At 33.8% G+C, this 20,679-nt stretch overlaps 4 protein-coding genes across 4 annotated transcripts; 1 reads left to right on the top strand and 3 right to left on the bottom strand.

The window, feature by feature from the left end:
• The first annotated feature begins 515 nt into the window (after positions 1 to 515).
• Positions 516 to 2,271, top strand: LOC125060398 (EF-hand domain-containing family member B). Its single transcript, XM_047665288.1, has one exon. It carries the CDS (start codon positions 623 to 625, stop codon positions 2,198 to 2,200), a length of 1,578 nt encoding a protein of 525 aa, XP_047521244.1. The 5' UTR covers positions 516 to 622; the 3' UTR covers positions 2,201 to 2,271.
• Positions 2,251 to 5,368, bottom strand: LOC125060555 (allergen Tha p 1-like). Its single transcript, XM_047665513.1, has 2 exons — positions 5,140 to 5,368; positions 2,251 to 2,481 (listed from the first exon to the last, which is right to left on the bottom strand). The coding sequence occupies exons 1-2, from the start codon at positions 5,309 to 5,311 to the stop codon at positions 2,303 to 2,305; spliced, it is 351 nt and encodes a 116-aa protein (XP_047521469.1). The 5' UTR covers positions 5,312 to 5,368; the 3' UTR covers positions 2,251 to 2,302.
• A 167-nt stretch (positions 5,369 to 5,535) lies between these two features.
• LOC125060666 (ejaculatory bulb-specific protein 3-like) lies at positions 5,536 to 8,996 on the bottom strand. The gene is made up of 3 exons (XM_047665663.1): positions 8,868 to 8,996; positions 7,717 to 7,912; positions 5,536 to 6,566 (listed from the first exon to the last, which is right to left on the bottom strand). The coding sequence occupies exons 2-3, from the start codon at positions 7,904 to 7,906 to the stop codon at positions 6,379 to 6,381; spliced, it is 378 nt and encodes a 125-aa protein (XP_047521619.1). The 5' UTR covers positions 7,907 to 7,912; positions 8,868 to 8,996; the 3' UTR covers positions 5,536 to 6,378.
• An 870-nt stretch (positions 8,997 to 9,866) lies between these two features.
• Positions 9,867 to 11,084, bottom strand: LOC125060445 (spidroin-1-like). The gene is made up of 3 exons (XM_047665354.1): positions 10,978 to 11,084; positions 10,871 to 10,913; positions 9,867 to 10,798 (listed from the first exon to the last, which is right to left on the bottom strand). Exons 1-3 carry the CDS (start codon positions 10,990 to 10,992, stop codon positions 9,984 to 9,986), a joined length of 873 nt encoding a protein of 290 aa, XP_047521310.1. The 5' UTR covers positions 10,993 to 11,084; the 3' UTR covers positions 9,867 to 9,983.
• Positions 11,085 to 20,679: the final 9,595 nt, after the last annotated feature.

Here is a 20,679-nt window from a genome sequence, read left to right as displayed (position 1 = left end):
ACAAATTTTAAATTGGGATTACCGCACCGTATTCTTTTCTTAACCTCCAAATCAAAGAGGTAGACCAAAAACGGTAATACATACATAATTAGGCACCTTAAGTAGTCAATCAATCTGTTTCATAGAAAATTAAAATAATATATAAAATTCTCGTGTCACAATGTTCGTTCCCATACTCCTCCGAAACGGCTCAACCGATTCTTATGAAAATTTTTATGCATATTCAGTAAGTTTGAGAATCGGACAATATCTATTTTTACCCAAACATTTTTATTTTTTGAACAAAACTTTTTGTTTTTTTATTTTTATATGATACAGCATACAAAAATACATACAACTCTTAATTGTCACCCCTCTACGATCAACCCCGTATTTTTTATTATACTTGATAGTTATTTTTATTGAACTAATAAAATATTTCCTAGAAATAATGTACATGGCAAAACGACGTTTGCCGGGTCAGCTAGTATTTATATAAAACTATTTTTATATAAAAAAAAATAAACCATGTGTTTGTGAAACATGTCAAATCATGCAATGTAAACATTGTAACCATTTTTGATAATTCTTACAATAATTGTTGATAATTAATTTTCTTTGTATTTATTTTTATTCGATTGCAATGCCGGTAGATTGCCAAAGGTCCACCTCTGGTGGGAAGGGCAATTGGGGAATGTTCATAGAACGTGATCCGAAAATATGTGCAGCAGGATTACCCTCTGCTCAGCCAGACGACAAAGTTTCTGATTCATTAAAACATTACTTATTGAAGGATGAAGTGGATGCTCTTATGAGTGATGCAATCTTTCCACCGGAACCTCCTCGACCATTACCACCTTTACGACACCCGATTCCATTAGACAAACGCTTCGCAGGCCCATTTGGTCAGGTTGCGCAATTGATAAATCCTCCAATAAAAACAAAATTCCAAACACTTGTGGATGATTTTAAGGATACCGCGTATACGTCTTATTGGAACAAACCACTTGCGCAGGTCCGTGATCCTGTGCCGATGCTTCCTGATGGTATGGATACCTTTGGCACCACTTTTGGTAAGAAAACACCATTTCATGGCAGGTTATATGATGTTGTAATGCCGAAAAACCCATTACCCGATAAAACACCTCGTTCTAAAGAAGCTGGAGTGCAATTAGACCGTGTTTATTGTTCTCCTCCGTATAATGGAGATGTAACATTTGGACACAGAACATTTGTTGATAAGCGCGGTACATATGCTAAATGTTGTCTTACTGACGATAGAGTAGTTCTCGGAAAAGGAGGCCGAACGATTTTAAATACACTTCAAGCTAAATATCTGGATGCAAATCAACCAAGAATTGGAAACCCTATAACTCCAAATAACAATATAAATAACGTCCCAGCAGGCTACGCTTTTGGAAAATTAAAACCTCCTGACAATTTACCGGCATGTTTATCATATTGTGAATTAAATCCAGAACGGCTTTTCTTCAAAAAGTGCTTAGGACACTTAAATTCTCTTCGAAAATCTTTATCAAAGCGTTTTTTGCCATCATTCTTTCGTGATTTCTATTTAAATATAAAATATTACGATAAAGAAAGAAGTGGTTGGTTACCTAAAAAAGCTGTTTATGATTTGTGTGCCTTAAGACTTATTCGATTTGACTCATCGTTAGTAGAGCCTCTGTTGTCTATGTGGCAAGCGTATGATGGAGAAAACATTGAGTACAAGACATTTGTTCATGTAATAAACTACCGAGAACCATCGCCAGATCTATTAAAAGTGAAGGACGTTCCAGATGAATGTCTATCATTTTCAACTACTTATACAGAAATGGTAGAGCCTGGAAAAGAGGAAGACAGAAGTCGAATGGCCGGTTTACCATCGGGTAGGTACTTTGACATGGATTATCCAGTTACTCCTGTACGTTGCTGCCGAGCAGATAGAACTTGCCTACCCCATGAATCTGACATGAAAGCCTGTCTTAATCCAAGCATTTTAACTTTATACCATGTAAATCACAGAGATATGTATGCTAAGCGAGAACCTCAAATTGTAAGAAGGGTTTTTGAAGCAGCAGGTGAAATATTTACAGATGAAAAATTTAACGAAATTTGGGAAAAAGCTAAGAAGTATCATTCAGCTGGTTGGGTCTGTTATGAAACATTTAACAGAGCTGTACAATTATCTAATTCTGTAGAGAGTAATAATACTGAGTAAATTGGGGAGAATCAGGTTAAAAACTTATGGGTAGTAAATAAAATGCTTTGTTACTGTAACATACTTTAATATCACCTTGTTATACTTTTGTGTATAAAATATTTAGTTAAGAAATTCTTGGAATGCTTTTTGATACTTTCCTTGAGGATCGTAGTACGATACCATGTCTTTCCAAATGTTTGGATGCTTCGCTCTCACTTCTTTAATTAAAGATTTTCCTAGTTGCTTCTGCCGGTCCGTACACTTGGCACAGTTTGTTTCTAATATTTCAGGAATTTTATCTGTAAGGATAATTAAAGGATTATATTCTACTAGCAGACCCGACAGACGTTGTCCTGTCCACAGATCTTAAATATAAAAAAAAACTGATTGTAAATCTAATCGATTCTCGAATCCACTTGAACACACAAAAAATCAACAAAATCGGTTTAGGACTTTAATTACAAATTAAAGGTAATATAAACAGTAATAGTCAATAAAAACCTCAACAACATTAACAAATCAATCTTCTATCTATAATATACAGCAAAACATTGTATTCTTATGATATATTTTACATGATTCCCGTTTCAACCTTCCCTAAACTACAACAAATATTTCAAGCCAAATCAGTCCAGCAATGCCCCAGTTTTAGCGAGACAAACTAATTTTTATATATCTAATATATGTAAATATTCTCACTATCAATGATTTATATTAAAGTTATAAGCAAATGTACTCGTGAATGTTCTACAGACTATATTTCGTCATACAAAAAAGTTCCGAACTCCATACGAACTGGTAAGATAAGCTAGTAAAATGTTTTTCTAAAAGTGACATAATCATAAGAATCAATAAACATACAGTATTGTGTAATTCTAGGCGAACGTTTAATATCGATATTTATTTATCGCTGGTGCCAGTTCAATATATTTAATATTACAACAAACGAAATATATGCAATACAAAACATGTCAAGAGACTCAAGTAACAGAACAAGTGGTGGGAAAGGAAATATCAACATGTTTATTGAGCGTGATAAAAAAATATGTGCTGCTGGTCTACCATATTTAGACGATGCGTCAATTCCTAATATTCTTCCATGCTATCAGCTTCAAGATCACGCTGATGCTCTGTTACATGACACTATTAGACCTGAAAGGTCCTATGGTCCACGGCAAATGTTAAATTACCGTGATATGCGAAATGCTGGAATGTTCACTGAATCGGCGGATCTAATTAATCCCCCTATGAAAACCAAACATCAAACGTTGGTTGACGACTTTAAAAGTACACAATGCCACTCATACTGGAAAAAAGAAGTAGGAAAAGTGCCAGATCCGAAAGGAAATCTACCTGAAGGCATGAATATATATGGGACAACAATGGGATATAAGTATCCGCCAACCCTAAGTGCTTATGAGGTAATATTTCCGACACAATCTATAGAAGATCAAGTCCCACGTTCAAAGAGATGTGGACTTCGAACTCAACGTAATTACTGCTCATTTAACGCGAATCAAACTTTCGGAAAGAAAACAAATATAGATTCATCGAGCAAACGAATGAAATGTTGTTTAACTGATGATAGAATATATGTTGGAAATAATTTAAGAACACCGATACATTTTCTGCAAGCTAGGTTTAATTATAAAAATACTGCAAGGATAGGAGAAACTCAAGAACCAAATAATAATATTGGTTGTGTACCAGAAGGGTTTGCGTTTGGCAAAGTTGACCCTTTAGACGGAATCGGGGTGCCCGAATGCCTGACATTGGAACTGAATCCGGACCGAAAATTCTTCAAAGAATGCCTAGCGCATCTGAATACTTTGCGAAAGTGCATGTCTAAGCGCTTCGATGGAGCGTTTTTCCCGAAATTTTACTTGGAATTAAAGTATTTGGATGCTCAAAAAACAGGATGGTTGCCAAAGGATATCATCTATGACACATGTAAATCAAAATATATAAGATTTAACGAGAAACTTCTGGAACCTTTAATGTCTATATGGAATATATTAGATGAATCAAGAATAGAATATGAAAAGTTTATTCATATGCTGAATTATAGAGAGCCTGTACTCGAGCTTCCAAAAATCAGCGATATCCCTGAAGAAAGTATCGATTATCGCACGACCTATTCTGAAATGTGTAAAGAAAATGTAGAAAACACACAAAAATATATGGCTGGTGTACCATCTGGTAGGTATTTCGACAAGGACTACCCAATAACGCCTGACGGGTTATGCAGAGCCGACCGTATGAATCTCCCTCAAGAATCTGACGCCAAGTCCTGTTTATCTCCAAGTATCTTGACATTGTATGGAGTGAGCCATCGTGATATGTTCGAAAAAAGAGACGCGAAAACCATAAGAAGGGTATTTGAAAATATTGGAGAAGAATTTACTGACGAGTCATTTGACTCTATATGGAACAAAGCTCAGGAATATCACTCTCAAGGTTGGGTTTCCTACGAAACCTTCCGTCGGGCTTTAGCTGATAAAAGTAGTTAAGGTTATTTTGTTACTGCAGTAAGGATGTTTTTGTTTTCACTAAGTTAATAAATAATTTATTTATTTTTATTTATTTATTCACACTTTGTTACAATAAAAATAAAAGAAACACGAATAAAACAATACATAAAAATTATAAGGGATGCAACGGGCGGCCTTATCGCAAATAAGCGATCTCTTCCAGGCAACCCTAATAAGAGAAAAACTAAAAAAGGAAACATGATAAGTGCAAGAAGTGCAGAACCAAATGTTATATAAAAAAAATAAAGAACCTTAATCTAAAGTAATACAAAAATAAATAATAATAACAAACTAAAAACATAAAAGCTAATCTTACAGATTCATGAATAGCGAATAGTGATGCAATACAAAGGAAAAGGAAACACAAGAATTACACAAGTCACGATTGATCAGGATAGGATAAGGTTAAGAAATAATAATACTTACCCTTCACTCGCTTTATTTCGGCAGTACATGGCCCTTTGTTTATCAAACATTTAGAGTAAGCCAGTAATAGCCTATCATTATCTAAAACTTCTGAGATATCAATATCGATACTGTCATATTTGTCCTGCGCATAGGCAAACATAAAGAAACAAAATAGCACGATTAGTTTCATATTTGTAGTGTTTACAATCTGATCTTGATCTTTGCGTGAGCGATCTTATATGTGTTTTATACTAGTCATTTGTTTAAATACTAAGAAAATGCTATTAGAATATTAATAATGATGCGTCAGTAATCCAGTTTAAGACCTCGGTGCTTTGTGGTCAACGCAAATTATAGATTAGCCTTGTTCTAAGAGCGATCATCTACATAGTAGATAATGGAAAAATACACAACTCCATAATGTGACATGTTTATTCATTAAATACTTAACTAAGGCTTACAAGGAAGTAAATAATGCACTGTTTCAAGAATCGTTGTTATATTGTATACATTTATATTATCTTGAGTATAGGTGATTTTTAATCTTCAGTAGCGATTGCTATCCCGATTTTAAACGTGATTCCTGTCCACAACTTTATTGATATTGGGAATATTAATCAGGATCGTTTTAACTTTTAAGTGTCCATTAATGAATAATCGTCTTAAAAGGGTTGGCAATCATTAAAGTTACTTTCAACACTTTTTGGATAATCACACATTCAGAATTTTTTGCTCGGTTATTATTTTGATGATCACGTATACAATAACAATATCAAAACAGTACATACATTTGGCTTACAATACAAACTAGATAAATGCATTAATGTTTGAGCATTTTAACAAAATTGATTTAAGAATTGCTCTATATATAGTAATCTAAAATTCCTATCGAAATTACTGGGCTTTAATCGATTTGTCCTTGTCCTTGTCCACAAGTAATGTACATCTCTAAAACGTGAGACACTTCCTTTATCGTCCCTATATAGAGATTACACTGTATATATAATGAGTAGTGATTATCTGTTAGCGACAGGCCACTATGGATTTATAATTAATTGTTTATTAAAATAAAATTTCGGTAGGAAGCTAGAACTTGTTACAATAAATAGAATTAATTCTACATTAATTTAATTTTTCTACCATCATATTTATGACCCTTCGAGATTATATTCTAGGGTATCTAAGGTACAGACCATGACTTCGACTACAAATCCATTGTTCATTGTTAAAGTAAAGTTTACACAATTGTTATTTCTTCTAATTCCCAGTAACTAAGAAGTTGTAGAGAGCCTCTCTGTTTATCGCGGTTGGGTCGTACTTGTCTAATAACTCGGTGAATCGAATTTCACTCTTTGACTGTATACCGAGAAGCATTTTTCTCACAACCGCCTTCTGTTTTTGGGAACACCTTCCGCAGGCTGTTTGGATCGTCTCAGGTAGAACTCCTGTAATAATGATGAGAAATTGTGAATTAAATTGAATTGTTTTAGTACTTTAATAATATTATATTAATAAATTTATAGTACTAAAAAACTAACACCCATAAGAAATGTACACTATCGCATTAGCCGTTAACTGTGTGTGATATTAACTAAATTAATAGAAAATAATTTTAATTTTAATTTTAATAATTTTAATTTAATAGGTAACTGGGCAATGAGAAAAAGTTATGCATAATACAAATTATATCGTTGTATGAATACAATGTTACTTAAGTATTTCTCTTTAAAAGATAAAAAATCGCTTTCTTTTAGACACAAATAAAAAGGCTGGTGAAAGTCAAGAATTGAATACAGAGAAAGCAGATCGCAAATGGACTTTGAACGATATCTTCTCTATCATAGATAATGTAGAAGATTATCTAACTATACTATAAGAGAACTTTTGAAGGCTATTTTAATGCCTATATAAAGATTTGACTTTTTGTTTTACATACAATTAGGTACATTATTTTTATTATTATGAGTGTGCCAACTAACAAGTACCTTGTAAAATAAAAAAAACGTGTGTGTACTTATGTACATTTTGTAAAATAAATAAAAAACTTGTGTGTACTTATGTACACCCGTTAGAAGTTATACTTCTTTAGCGTAACAAAATAAAAATCTTTTCCAAATTCTAAGTTTGAAGAAAAAACGACACTAACGATAGAAATAATGTGTTTAATACATTATACTATAACGCATTATCTAGTTAAATACATTTTATATAAATATCACAATAAAACTAAAATGTTGACTATAGCTAACTTCAGGGTGTCGGTTTTTGTGACGGTGTGCGCGCATCGTAAAAATTTACTCTCATAATTTTCCCCTAACGCGCCAAAAGAAGTACCTATAACTTCAAAAATATTTTTTTAAAAGTTGGTTAAAGCTATGGGCCTACGATAGCCTTTGATTTACGATAGTACTACACATTTAAATAAGACTAATTAAATGAATATAAACAACACATACATTATTTATGACATTTCGCTTGTTTTTTTAAATATCGATGATAAGCGAGGAAGTACGTATATCAACGAAGTTTTTTATATATAAACTTAAACGCGCCTACCAAAATATAAAAGCCAATATGTGATATCACAAGACTTACGTTTAAAATTCTTTCCGTCCTTAGTACACGGTCCCTTCTCCATCACACACTTGTAGTATGCCAATAGGATCCTTTCGTTTTGAATGATTGAATCCGCATTGAAATTATCATATCGGTTATAAGGTTGTTGTTGAGAGAATGAGGAGACCACCACCGTCAGCACACATGTTGCTAGCAACCAGAATCTCATGATGACCTGAAAATGTAAATCTAATATATAAAATTCTCGTGTCACAATGTTCGTTCCCATAATCCTCCGAAACTGCTCGACCAATTCTTATAAATTTTTTTTGTGTTCATCTCAGTAAGTCTGAGAATCGGCTACTATCTATCTTTCAAACCCCTAAAGGTTAAGGGTCGTCAACCCCTAAATTTTTATTTTTTACATAGTTTGTTTAATGATACAGCATACAAAAATACATACAACCCTTTGTTTTCACCCCTCTACGATCAATACCTATTTTTGTTTTGTTAATTAATAACTTATGACTTGAAGTCTGAGGTTTATACAGAGAAAAATTCACAGAAAAACCTAAAAGTTTTCATTCCGGAAAACCGAACAGTCTCTGGGGTAGCATAGCAAAATGTTCCATGTTGGTATGTACTAAAAAGGTAGGCTAAGTTAAATCACATTAAGGAGAAACGAAGTTCGCGGTGGCAGCTAGTATTTAAATATATTAATGCTAAATAGATATTTTTATTTAGATTATTTATTTTGCCTTTAAATTAAAATAGATTAATAAAATAAATGCATTAGTTTTATTAATAAATAGTAGACTAAAATTTTACGTGAGTTACGAAAGTAACAAGTCTGACATATAAAAAAAAATAAACACAAAATTATAAAGTCACTAACAAAAGTATCTGACAAGTTCGTGCGCGTGATTGAAACAATAACAAAAAAAATATTATAATTACAATTTTATTATGTTAGCATCTAGCAGGATAATTGTAAAATATGTATGATTAAACTCAATTAAAATCCATAAATAGTGTTAATATATTAAATTAAATTTATCAATGAAAATAAAATCTATATAAATATTAACTTACTTTTGTTGTTAATCAAATAATAAAGCCGCAAACTTACAATATATTAAAGTATACAGATAATAATTATAAAACAAGTTTAAATTGATTCCCGTACTTACCGAAGAAAGTGTTCCGAATGACGCACAAAATCGTTATGGTTGTTTCTCGGTGTTCACAATTTCTCTAAACCTGTCCTGGGTACCAAGACAAAGCATACTTTCGCTTTACGTACCTACACGCTGGCGAAGGATGTTTAAAAGCTCTGGCTTTTAATCGACACCAAAAGTCAAAACCGGACAGGGTTACTATTCAATGTGTATTTGTTTGTATCAAGCAATAATTCCTCCGTCCATGGATCTGGATAACCAAATTTAAATTATTTTATTATTAGATTTAGTCCTTTTAATACAAATAAATAATCTTGTAGTTTAACTGTTTATTCTAATGTTATATAAAGAAAAGATTCCTATTTTCCTTAATAGCGCTGAAACCTGGACAATACGACCATCAGAAATTAAGAATGTGTCGAAGAAGATAAACAAAAGATGATATTGACTGTCGGCGATTTTTTAAGATAATGAGAGAATTCGTTAAATATATTATAACACATTTTATCGTTATATTTTTTATGACGACATATTGATCAACTCAGCAACTGACCATTTTTAAGGCAGTTTGTGCGCACCACCAATGTGTGGAACCTGCCCACTGAAGTATTTACAAACCAATTCGACGTAAGGTCCAAGAAAGGAGCGTACCAATTCTTAAAAGCCGCTAACGCACTTGCAAGCCTTCTGAGAGTGTCCATGGGTATCACTTAACATTAGATGACTCTTCCGCCGTTTTCGACAAACGGTTTTATGCTCCATAGTTTAAATTTAATCTGAGTATTACATGCTTATAAGTACTATTGTTCAATTATACGATATATTGCCATAGCAAAATATATATCTGTAAGATTTTTCATATATTTACAATCGAAGAAACATATTCTCAATACACTTTCGCATTTATAGCTGCATTAAAATAGTTAGCAAAAAATATTGAATCATTTTTGTAATACTTTCCATTCCTATCGCTTTGATTTAAGTTATTAATTAAATAAAACAATTACCACATACGATTAACTATTTTATATTTACACAGTAATTAAGTATTTTTTATTTCAGCTAATTTCTGTAAATGATATAGAGATTTAACTACATCATCAGAACAAATGACGTCTCATGGTTTCTTTAATGTCCATAGCCGTGTCCATAGCCATGTCCGTAACCACCGTACGCGGTACCAGTAACTTCAATTGGGCCAGCAGCAACAATCGCATTACCACCAACTGTGCCAGCAACAGCACCAAGTCCATTATTGTCAATCAGCAACAGACTGTCCTGTCTTGCAACTGTATCAGCAACTGCTTGAGCCTGAGCTGCACTGCTCGCCACGGCAGCTGCCTGAGCTCTTGCGGCGTTTGCGATGCTAGCGGCTTCTATGGCACGTGAGTTTGCATAGGCGACGGCTTGTAAACGAGCTGCATTTGCAATGCGTTCAGCTTCAACGGCTCTAGACAATTCCACGGCGCTGGCAGCGGCAGCTCGTCTTGCTGCCTCAGCCGCTCTGGCGTTCTCTAAAGCAGCGGCTTGGGCTCTTTGTATGTTAGCAATGCGGGCTGCATTCAAAGCCTGGGCATTTTGAATGGCGTTAGCCTGTCCTGCTCTAGCAGCAACTTCTGTAGCGCGCGCATTCTGGATACCTGCAGCAGCGGCGTTTCCAATCTGAGCTGCTTGAACAGCTTGAGCATTCTGGATAGCGCTAAGTTGTGAAGCGCCTGCTGCTCCGGCGCTGTTTAATGATGCTGTTGATCCGGCTCCCAGACCACCGAGAGAGCCAAGAGCTACTCCACCAACACCCGCTTGACCAATAGCGAGTCCACCGAGACCACCTCCTCCAAGATCCAGAGCAATACCACCATGAACTGGTGCTGATAAGATTGCAGGTGAGAAGTAGCCAGTTTGCTCAGATTTTGAGTCCGCAACAGGTTTGTTTTTTAATACAGCTGTAAATTTAAATTAGAATTAGAATAGCTACCATAATATTATGATAAGAAAACTATTCAAAGTTAGCTAACCTTTTCCTAGTACTCCATACACCATGGAGAGAACAAACAGAACCTGCAAAGAAATAACAATTAAGTCTTGCCCAGTTCCATTGGCACAGCTCGATATGATTCCTTACCATTAGTTTGGACATTTTGTGTTGGTGGTACAAAACCTCTTGTTGTAGTCGTACAGACGTGAATATACCTTGTAAAAACTAACATGCACTTTTATACGAAACTGAAATTTATTAATATGCAATTACCAATTCTAAATAGACGGCTGACGCCACTTTACCTGAATATTGTTGAAGTTCGTGTAAAAACTCACCGAAGACCGGTAATAAGATCGTTGGATTTGGTCCACTACTCTTACGTCAGAATATGCTTAACTTAATTTATGCGCAGAGGCGATGAGAACTCGAAGAAATTGATCGTGGTTTGTAACACAGAAGACGAAGACTCATCGGCCTCAAAACTAAACACTGTCACAAGAGATTCGCTGGATAGAAGCCCGGGAAAACAGATTGTCTGCTTCAGATTCTTCCTTGCTGACCACGACACTCAGACATGAGCTGCCGATTGAAGAGAGAGTAGCATACTTAACAGATGATGCAAATATGCCTAAAACACTTTAATCATAACAGGTTCTGTGGGCTTCAACGAACTCTCAGTGGGCCAATCTGCTGCTAAAATCCAGTGGGAAATCCAGCAGTGCCTAGGCCTCAGGGTGCCTGATGGTTACGTTAGGAGGTGAAATTGACCCTCAGCGAAAAGATATCTCTCGAAAAGGGCACACATGACACAATGTATGGAGATAATTAATGAATTGCATAGAATAACTGAAGTTTTTAATTATTCGTTGAATGAACTGTCAAAGGTCTGCTTTATGTCTGTTCCTATACTTTAAGAAATAGTATTTTGTAAATATTGTAATCTATTACTATTTATCGTTGTGTTGATTTTTTCTATATATAATATATTGTTTTGTATGTGATGTATATGTAAATAGTTACCGCATTGGAGTAATCTGTAATGGTATCTTATTATCTTAAATAAATAAAATGCTAAAATATAGTCTTAATAAAGTACATCGATGAACTACCTAATTACTATGACTATGCTATGAGTCATGAACCTTAAGAATTTTTTTAGTTGAAATAAGATCAACATATAACTGTCTTACCAACGTAAAACAAACTACAGATGAAAGAAAAATGTAACAATTATTTACCAGGTTTTGTATACATTGATATCTGTTATTGAATAAACCCGATTAGGTAAATCGTCACGCTTTATTAATTCAAATCTTATACATTACTTATGTAAGCAGCTAATTAGCAACTTGCAAGTGAAAAACTGCGTGTCAAAATATGAGTCTCCGTTTAAACAGGCCCATTGCGTGCTAACTATTGATCCATAAATCCATACTTTAAATTCAGTATGCTAATAAACTAACGTCTGCATTGTGTAATGGAAAAATATCAATTAATTTTAGGATCTTTTTTTAGATTGGAAAGAGCTGTAATCTTTCTTAGATATATGCCTATATGAAAGGTATATGAAAACGTTGTCCTAACAAGGGTCGGATCTTAAGGGGTTTTTGGGCTGCAGCCCAGGGCCCCGTGTAAATAATTGCCCCAAGTACCCACTAAAACAATAGGCGATATTTTGAATTAAAAAATATATCCCTTAGATCAATCAACCCATGTGAAATTCGCATCTATCGAACGAAACGGGGAATTCTCCGTCGCTTGTTTTCGATCGACGTATTTTACGCGTGTGGGTCCCCCACAAATTCACGATTCGCCCATTGTCCTACAAGTACAATAAAACAAACCTACAAATAATTGCAACAATCTATCATAAAAAATCCAGGAAATTTTTGCATTTCAGTGTGGGAAAAGAAATTACTAAACAATTATTTCTCTTATAATATTCATTTTTTTTATGTAACAGGAGGCAAACTAGCAGGAAGCTCATCCGATGTTAAGTGGTACCACCGCCCATGAACTCTCACGTTGCCAGAAAGAAGTGGAAGTCCGTTGCCGGCCTTTTAAGAATTGATACGCTCTTTTATATATCTAAATCCTTATATTTTCGTTTCACCTTTATACAAAGAGTGCTAAACAAATATGAATACAATTTGATCAGTAAGAAAACGTCGACCATGTCAAATATAATAAAAGCAACTTGTCTAAGACCCAAGGAAGGCTCAAGAGGTCAATGTAACGGCATATGACATGCTCGGATTCGAAGAAAGTATCTGTGACTAAGCGCATTTTACGCAGGTAGAGTTGCTCTCAATATTATTGGCGCCGTGTTTTCGAGTTGAGGAATAAAAAAGGTTCTATATGTGTAAAAAGTTCCAAACAAGTAATCTAGTTTATAACTTCTTTAAGTATCTTCAACGTGTTTATAAGGTGCATGGTTTTATCGGGAATGCAATAACAGGAAAAGAAAGATAATTTCATAAAAAAATAGTAAAATGATGCTCTTTGTGTTCTAGAAATCTAAGTACAATATTTAGCATTCTTATTTATTACTGTTCTGTTAATGGAGTAAGAAATCAACTAATGTTTATTTATAAGTTTAAATAGTTAATAAGTCCAATATCATTTTTCTAGGTACGTCATCATCATCAATGGCTATACAGCCCTTTGTGGCCCTTAGCCTCAAGTATAAAAAGGAAAATACCATTTAATCATATATAGGTAACACGATGTAAACTTATAAACGTCAATGAAGAAATACTTAATAAATGCTTCTAATTGTACATTTACTGCCAGTCCTCGAATCAAGGGCGTAGAACAGAAGAAAGGAACTGGCTAAACTCTCCGCCACTCTTTTTAATCGCCAAGTTTTTTGTTTTACAAGATGTTTGTAAGGAGCTGCAACCATTAGATTATGTTCCACGTGATATCTTTAAGTATATAATCGGGGTAGTGGGGTGACAGAAGTGGAAAAATTAGGAGAAAGTAGTAGACATAACTATTAACTAGTTCCTGCATAGTATACTCTGAATATCGTTTTGGATGACACAAAGTGATTTAATCGGGTATCGGTCCGGCAATTTAATTATCAAGGAGTGGGAAGAGTACCACGTACTCTTTAATTGTTGTAATAAATTTGTATGAATTTTCGAACTTTTAAATTTTAATATTTTAATGACAATTAAATTCCTAACATATCTTCCTTTTTCCCACCCTCTAAGTCTCGAAAATCTAAAGTTTTAGATTTTTATAAATATGAACAAGTTAAAAATTAGTTTGCCAAAGAAGTTTCACTTCTGACATGTGTACTTTGTACGCACGCATTTTTTTTTATATAAACGACGCAAATGGGCAAGAGGCTCACCTGATGTTAAGTGATACCGCCGCTAACGGACAATCTTAATACTCGCAAGTGCGTTGCCGGCCTTTTAAGAATTGGTACGCTCTTTTCTTAATGACACTAAGTCGAATTGGTTCTTAAATGCTTCAGTTGGCAGCTGGTTCCACATAGTGGAAAAAGCATAAAAATTCCCTTTTAAGGCAGAAATTGCCTTAAAAGACGCTCAGTATTATGTTGCACACGTAAAAATCCCTTTGGGGGTTTGGGGGGTTTGAACCACCAGCCAGATTGATGTCCATTGTTAATAAAATAAGATGTAAAAAATAAAATAAAAACAAATGAATGCTTTATTTTCTTTTCATCGTCATCCTTGATACTTTTCCTTGAGAGATTTTAATTTGTCCGGATATGCTATAGCCAACAATTGTGAGAACATATTATATCTTTCCATGTCTCGCGGTGAGCAGTTGTTGCAGTTGGTCTTTATCATTTGAGTTATTGATTCTGAAATAAAAGGTTATATTTTAGCCACCAATGCCAATGTAAATCTTTGTGGATCAAACAATAAATAAGTCGCGTCAAACAGAATAGTAACTTAGTTTTTAGAAAATAATTACTAAAGAAAATCTCTAAATCATGAATTGTTCTCGTCCAGGCGTTGCGAATGGAGGTAATGAAACATTTATGTATTTTTAATAACCATTTAAACTTCTGAGTTTTTCTTTAAGAGAATTATTGAAGCTATTATTAAGTAAAGCTAGATATTTCAATCTATCGTTATTATTATTTAATATAATCAGGAATCAGATCGTTAGATGGACGAGAATCGAGATTAATTGATATTATTATGAATTGTAAATTCATGATTTTTTTAAATTTATTACCATTTAAATACCATGTGTATTTAAATTCAAAGACGGCTTTAAATTTAAAGTAGTGGCTGTATTTATAAAATTAATAAATGTGGATGGGGAGAGGGTATAGAGAAAAAGAGTGTCAAAGACGACTGACAGGAAAAGAGGGTAAGACAGAGAAAGTGGACGGATAAAGAGAGCTAGGCACAATAACGAGAAAACACGACCATAATTTTAACAAAAACAGGACCTGCATATAGATTAGTTTGTTGGCATCATCAGTATAATTCCACATTAGAGTCTACTTTAAAAAAACAATCCTACCTGGTTAACCAGGTATTTATACCAGTCCAAATTTGTTATTAAAAAATCGAGACATTTTGTGTACTCGTTCCACAACCGTACATGAATCGACTACAGAGTCAAACGGCAGTCATAGGAACGAGTGTCTAAGATTCTTTAATACTAATTGTCTTTTAATTTCAAAGGTTTAAAGTTTTGATTACTTTTAATAATAATAATATGTATCTATTGTTATCATTAACCCTTGAATAGTCGTTAACTTAGTATTAACGGTTTTGAACTAATTTGATTTTGATTTTAATTAATTATAATGACAATGGCAGCTATCGCCATTGCTCGGTCATTAGAAATAATGTTCATAAAACTAAATGTTTGGATGTACCACGCCCGCCGTTAGCGAAGCGCCACTCACGCGAGCAATACAAATAATAAACAGAATTTCTATTGAGGTAGACCTATTTGTTTGTACACTGGCTGAGTTCACGCTAGTTGCTTGCTATTATATTGTTAGTTATAAGAATTTAGTATATAAATATATTTTTTTATTGTTTTTATGTAGGATAATCGGTGTGGGTATTATTGTGCCGTTCTATCGAATTACTCGTTACTCTTAAGATAGAATAATGATGTGGAATAAATAAAAATCTATTACTATATATATATTATATATTTAATATTTGATAGCAAATAGTCGTTAGTTGATCTAAAAATGCCAACAAATGTATCATAATAACAACTACAAGTATCTTGACTGAATTTGACTTTGACGCTGTCAAACGAGCCCGGTGACATATAATGACAGTGACAGCCGAAACCAGCGCCATTGATTCAAAATATATTCGGCAATTAAACGCTTATTGTCTCATAAATATCTTTCTTACCTTTAAACTGTTGCATATCACCGCACGGCGCCTGTTCCATTAAACAAGCAAAAACACGTTTCCTCTCCTTTTCATTTTTAAGCAAATTTACTAAGTCTAAATCTTCTATACTCTTTATCTCCTTACTGTTTATAATAGCAATACATGCTATACACGAAATAAGTATTAATAGTCCTATTTTTGTCATTGTAAGGAACTGAAACAAAAATATATTAGCATTAATTGAAAGTAAGTTTTTAATTCTGTTATTCATTTTTAATATATCAGAATATCAGTTTTTCTAAAGACATTTAAAACTATGGAATCATAAATCACTAGCTTCGCTCATTATGCTTATAAGGTATTATTAGCGCCATTTGATAAAAATGGTGCAATGACTTAAACATCGCCGTAATCTCGTAGGCCATGCTCAAAAGATTTTTAGAAATTCTTTAAAGGTTTAGATTAATAAATCTGAAGAGGTTTTGTATAGAGATAAATCGACCACTTAGAACCACATATGGGAACGCAATTATTTCGAACTTTGAGTCATAGAACATGATTAGACTGCTCTGGACTGCTCAGCAGTTCTAAAACAAACTTCACAATAATGCATAGGTTAATTTACATTATGTAATAAGATAAGCTGTTTGTCGAACACTTTATTCACAGATAGTTTTATTAATTCCCCATATCAACACTTGTTATAGCTTCCATGGTCTAAATGTTGTCGCACTTGGCATACAACTTTTTTTATGTAAAAGGAGGCAACCGGCTAGGAGGCTCACCTGAAGTTAATTGATACCTTCGACCCTCACATTGCTAAAAAAACTGAGCGTTTCGTTAGACAGTTTTTGCCGCGCACTACCACTACGTGGAGCCAGATCCCACTGAAGTATTTCCGAACCAATTCGACTTAGGGTCCATCAAGAAAAGACCGTACTAATTCATAAAAGGTATTTGCAAGCCTTCTGGCAATGTGGGTGTCCATGGGCGGTGGTATCACTTATCATCAGCTGAGCCTCCTGCCCGTTTGCCCCCTGTTTCATAACAAAAGCGTCCTTTACAAGAACATAATGAAAAGAACACATATATATATATATATGATTACTCTCAGTGAGCGGAGATTTGTTGCAATATGTTAGACGGTGTATATCCCAAAAAAATCGCCATACAATCTAAGATATATATACGTTATAACGTAACGTATAAACGAATACTAAAAGTAAACAGGACTCACCTTTATTATATCGACGCAACAATTAAAACATAACTATAACCCCATTAGACTTTTATACTAGCGATAATTATGCTCCATGCAGATAATTGTGTAAAATGCAATCCTTTGTGATGATAAAGACGTACCGGTTATATAATTACGCAATTACTAATTCAAAGTAAGTTTGTACAATAATTGCGGCAAAAGAGCAAAATCTCAGATACTAGAAAGTTCGCTCCGATGTAGACAGCCTTTAAAACTTTTGTAACTTGAAGGACTCGAATAATATTCAAAATCGAAATTTTTGTATATTAAAGTCCGCTGACTATTATTCATATTACTGTCTGTTCCTTTATTCTTTTAAGTAGGACGACTTAGGTCACAGTCGAGACTGGCTCCGTATGTCAAAATCATTTTGACAATTGTAGTAGTTCGACCACCACCTGAGAGACTTTACGTAACTAGATTTCTCGCCTGTTTGTGAAGTGAAACTTCTTTAGGCGGATGAGGATGAAATTTTTATGCATATTCAGTATGTCTGAAAATCGGGTACTATCTATCTTCCAAACCCCTAAGTGATAAAGGGTGTCCACGCCAAAATTTTTATTTTTATTTTATGTTTTTTTTTATATTTTTTTATGATACAACATATAAAAATACATACAACGCCTAATTTTCACCCCTCTACGATCAACCCCTAATTTTAATTTTTTAATTTAAAACTTATGACTTGAACTCAGAGGTTTATACAGAGAAAAACCTAAAAAGTTTTCATTCCGGAAAACCGAAGTCTCTGGGGTATAGCAAAATGTTCCATGTTGGTATGTACTAAAAAGGTAGGCTAAGTAAAATCACATTAAGGAGAACTGAAGTTTGCGAGGTCAGCTACTTTATTTTGTAAAATAAAAGTACATAAATATTAAAACTACGCACAATGTGTTTCCAAACGGTAAATTATTTATCTTAATTATAGATAACATAAGTGGATTATAATAAAAGGTAATGTATACAATATTATAGATTGAAAAATTTAGCCCGGACATAGATAAAGATAATAATTGTGTTTCCACGGTTTTTAGTATAAATTCGAAACATTGTAGTCACTTCCCATAAGTTTCAGTGACAAGTCATTAGCGGCCTTCACACGTGCAGTTCGGAATGGCATTTCTGGAACTGCGCACCAATCTGCAGATAAATCTGTGCAGACTAGACCGCGCGCAGATCTGTGCTTCTACTTTACGCTTAAATTGTAATAACAGTTTGAACTGCGGTTCAAACTGTCTATTTCGCTTTCCTGCAGATAAAACTGTACGTAATGCTTTTCGAGAGTTTAGATCGCAGTATGGAATGGCGCGTGGAATGTCGACCAATTTTAAAAGTTTTCTTTCAGTTTTAACCGGTACAGTAGAAATGGATACACGTCTAGTGATCGCGTTAGCTGGTTTCGTGGTTGGTTTTAATAATCTAAAAAGGAGACGTGTATGGGTTAAGAAATATAGACGAAAATTTGGACATTTACCCATGTTAAAAGAAATACGAGAAAACTATCCAGAAGATTTTAAAAATTACCTAAGGATGGACGGCGATAATTTTGATTGCTTATTGGAACTTATCCGTCACAGAATTACTAAGCAAGATACAGTTATGAGAAAATGCATAACACCAGAAGAACGTCTTTCCGCAACATTAAGATATCTGGCAACTGGACGTTCATTTGAAGATTTAAATTACGGTTTGTATAAGCCGACTTATTTTTAACTTGCCATAAACATGGATGTTCCCGATATTTATAAAACCTGTCACTGCTTCCACGCTCCAAACTGCCATTTTGAAATAATTGTCATCCACACGAGGTACCCGCATACAACTGTACAAACGTTCGAACACACCAATGCGCCGCATCGAACTGTCAAACCACCACGCGCTTGTCGCGTCTACACGGACGGATTGGACGGCAGATCGGAATGGCGCGGGCTGTTTCCTACGGTTCGAACTGTACGTGTGAAGGCCGCTAATCTAAAAGTCACCAATGTAAGTAATCAAACCAAAACTATTTTCATAAAGTTATTATTTATTTATTTCGTATTCCTACTGCTAACATAAATTATATAAAACAAAAACAATAGCAAAAGATGGAATACATATAAATAAATAATTTTATTATAATTTCTATTTATAATAGTTAATTACATTCTATAATAATCTAAGTGTAGCTTAGTCATGAAGTTAGCTGCGAAAATGTGAAATTCAAATCCGCAAAGTTATTGATTAAAACTAACATCATTATAGGGTAAAATAAATAATTATATCATCGTAATAAATTCAAAGCTTTAATATTTAATTAACTAAAATATACTTTATGTCATGATTTTTCACCGTTCAGTATCGGTTAGTATAACTTCTTATTCTTCTTATACTTATACTTACCTAGCATTCACACGTGGTGGACAGCATGGTCTATTGTGACTTCCGTTAATACGAGTATACATTGAATTTATTTATATTCAATTAGATTAAATTAATTTAAAGTAATGAAATGCTTATTAACTACTTGTAATGAATAAATACATTTTATTTTATTTTTTTTTAAATTATCGTTTTTCTATAACCTAAATATAACAATCAAATATACAGTATTTACAATTTTCTTAACCTAAGTACATATCTGGTAATAATAAAAAAAAAATAAAAACAAATTTATAACGTTTGGTCCCTGTGGCAGTGTACCTTTAACGCTGGCAGCATTTCCTCACTGTATTGCGATACTTATTCATTGAAAAGCACCAGCTCTGGGGTTACCGGTACTATCTACCAGGCGCTAACTTAAATCTTTAATTAGCGCCTGTGTACTTGAACCCCATGGCCATGGCTGATTAATTCACAAAAAAGAAATACAGTAACTTAATATCTATCAGCTATATAAAGTGTGAATTAAACGTGATTTTCAGATGTTTCTTTTTATCATATCCTTCCTGATGTTATCTCCGGGAATATTTGGCTATGACGAGAAATATGACAGCGTGGATGTGGATAAAATAACGACGATGCTGTATTTCTTGCCTACATCAATTGTTTTCTTGACAAGGGTCCTTGTGACAGGGAGTATGCGCAGGATTATCGAGGTATCTATTCTTTAGACTTATATTTCTTAAAAATAATCATTTAATGGCAAATCTTGAAATATTTGTGAAAGTTTAGGGTAGATTTAAACGGTGGGACACATAAATGATAAGATAAGAAAAATACTAAAAACGACAATTGAATTTTCCTGGA

This window comes from Pieris napi, chromosome 2 (genome assembly GCF_905475465.1).
Source record: "Pieris napi chromosome 2, ilPieNapi1.2, whole genome shotgun sequence".
Taxonomy (NCBI): domain Eukaryota; kingdom Metazoa; phylum Arthropoda; class Insecta; order Lepidoptera; family Pieridae; genus Pieris; species Pieris napi.
The sequence above is the reverse complement of the archived record's forward strand: the minus strand, read 5'-3'. Positions and strand labels throughout refer to the sequence as shown.

Coding starts and splice junctions, on each gene's coding strand:
- LOC125060398 (XM_047665288.1), top strand. CDS start 623: ATGCCGGTAGATTGCCAAAGGTCCACCTCTGGTGGGAAGGGCAATTGG.
- LOC125060555 (XM_047665513.1), bottom strand. CDS start 5,311: ATGAAACTAATCGTGCTATTTTGTTTCTTTATGTTTGCCTATGCGCAG. Junction 2,482..5,139: donor CGAAATAAAGCGAGTGAAGG/GTAAGTATTATT, acceptor TTATCCTTACAG/ATAAAATTCCTGAAATATTA.
- LOC125060666 (XM_047665663.1), bottom strand. CDS start 7,906: ATGAGATTCTGGTTGCTAGCAACATGTGTGCTGACGGTGGTGGTCTCC. Junction 6,567..7,716: donor GGACGGAAAGAATTTTAAAC/GTAAGTCTTGTG, acceptor TCATTATTACAG/GAGTTCTACCTGAGACGATC.
- LOC125060445 (XM_047665354.1), bottom strand. Junction 10,799..10,870: donor GTATGGAGTACTAGGAAAAG/GTTAGCTAACTT, acceptor TTAAATTTACAG/CTGTATTAAAAAACAAACCT.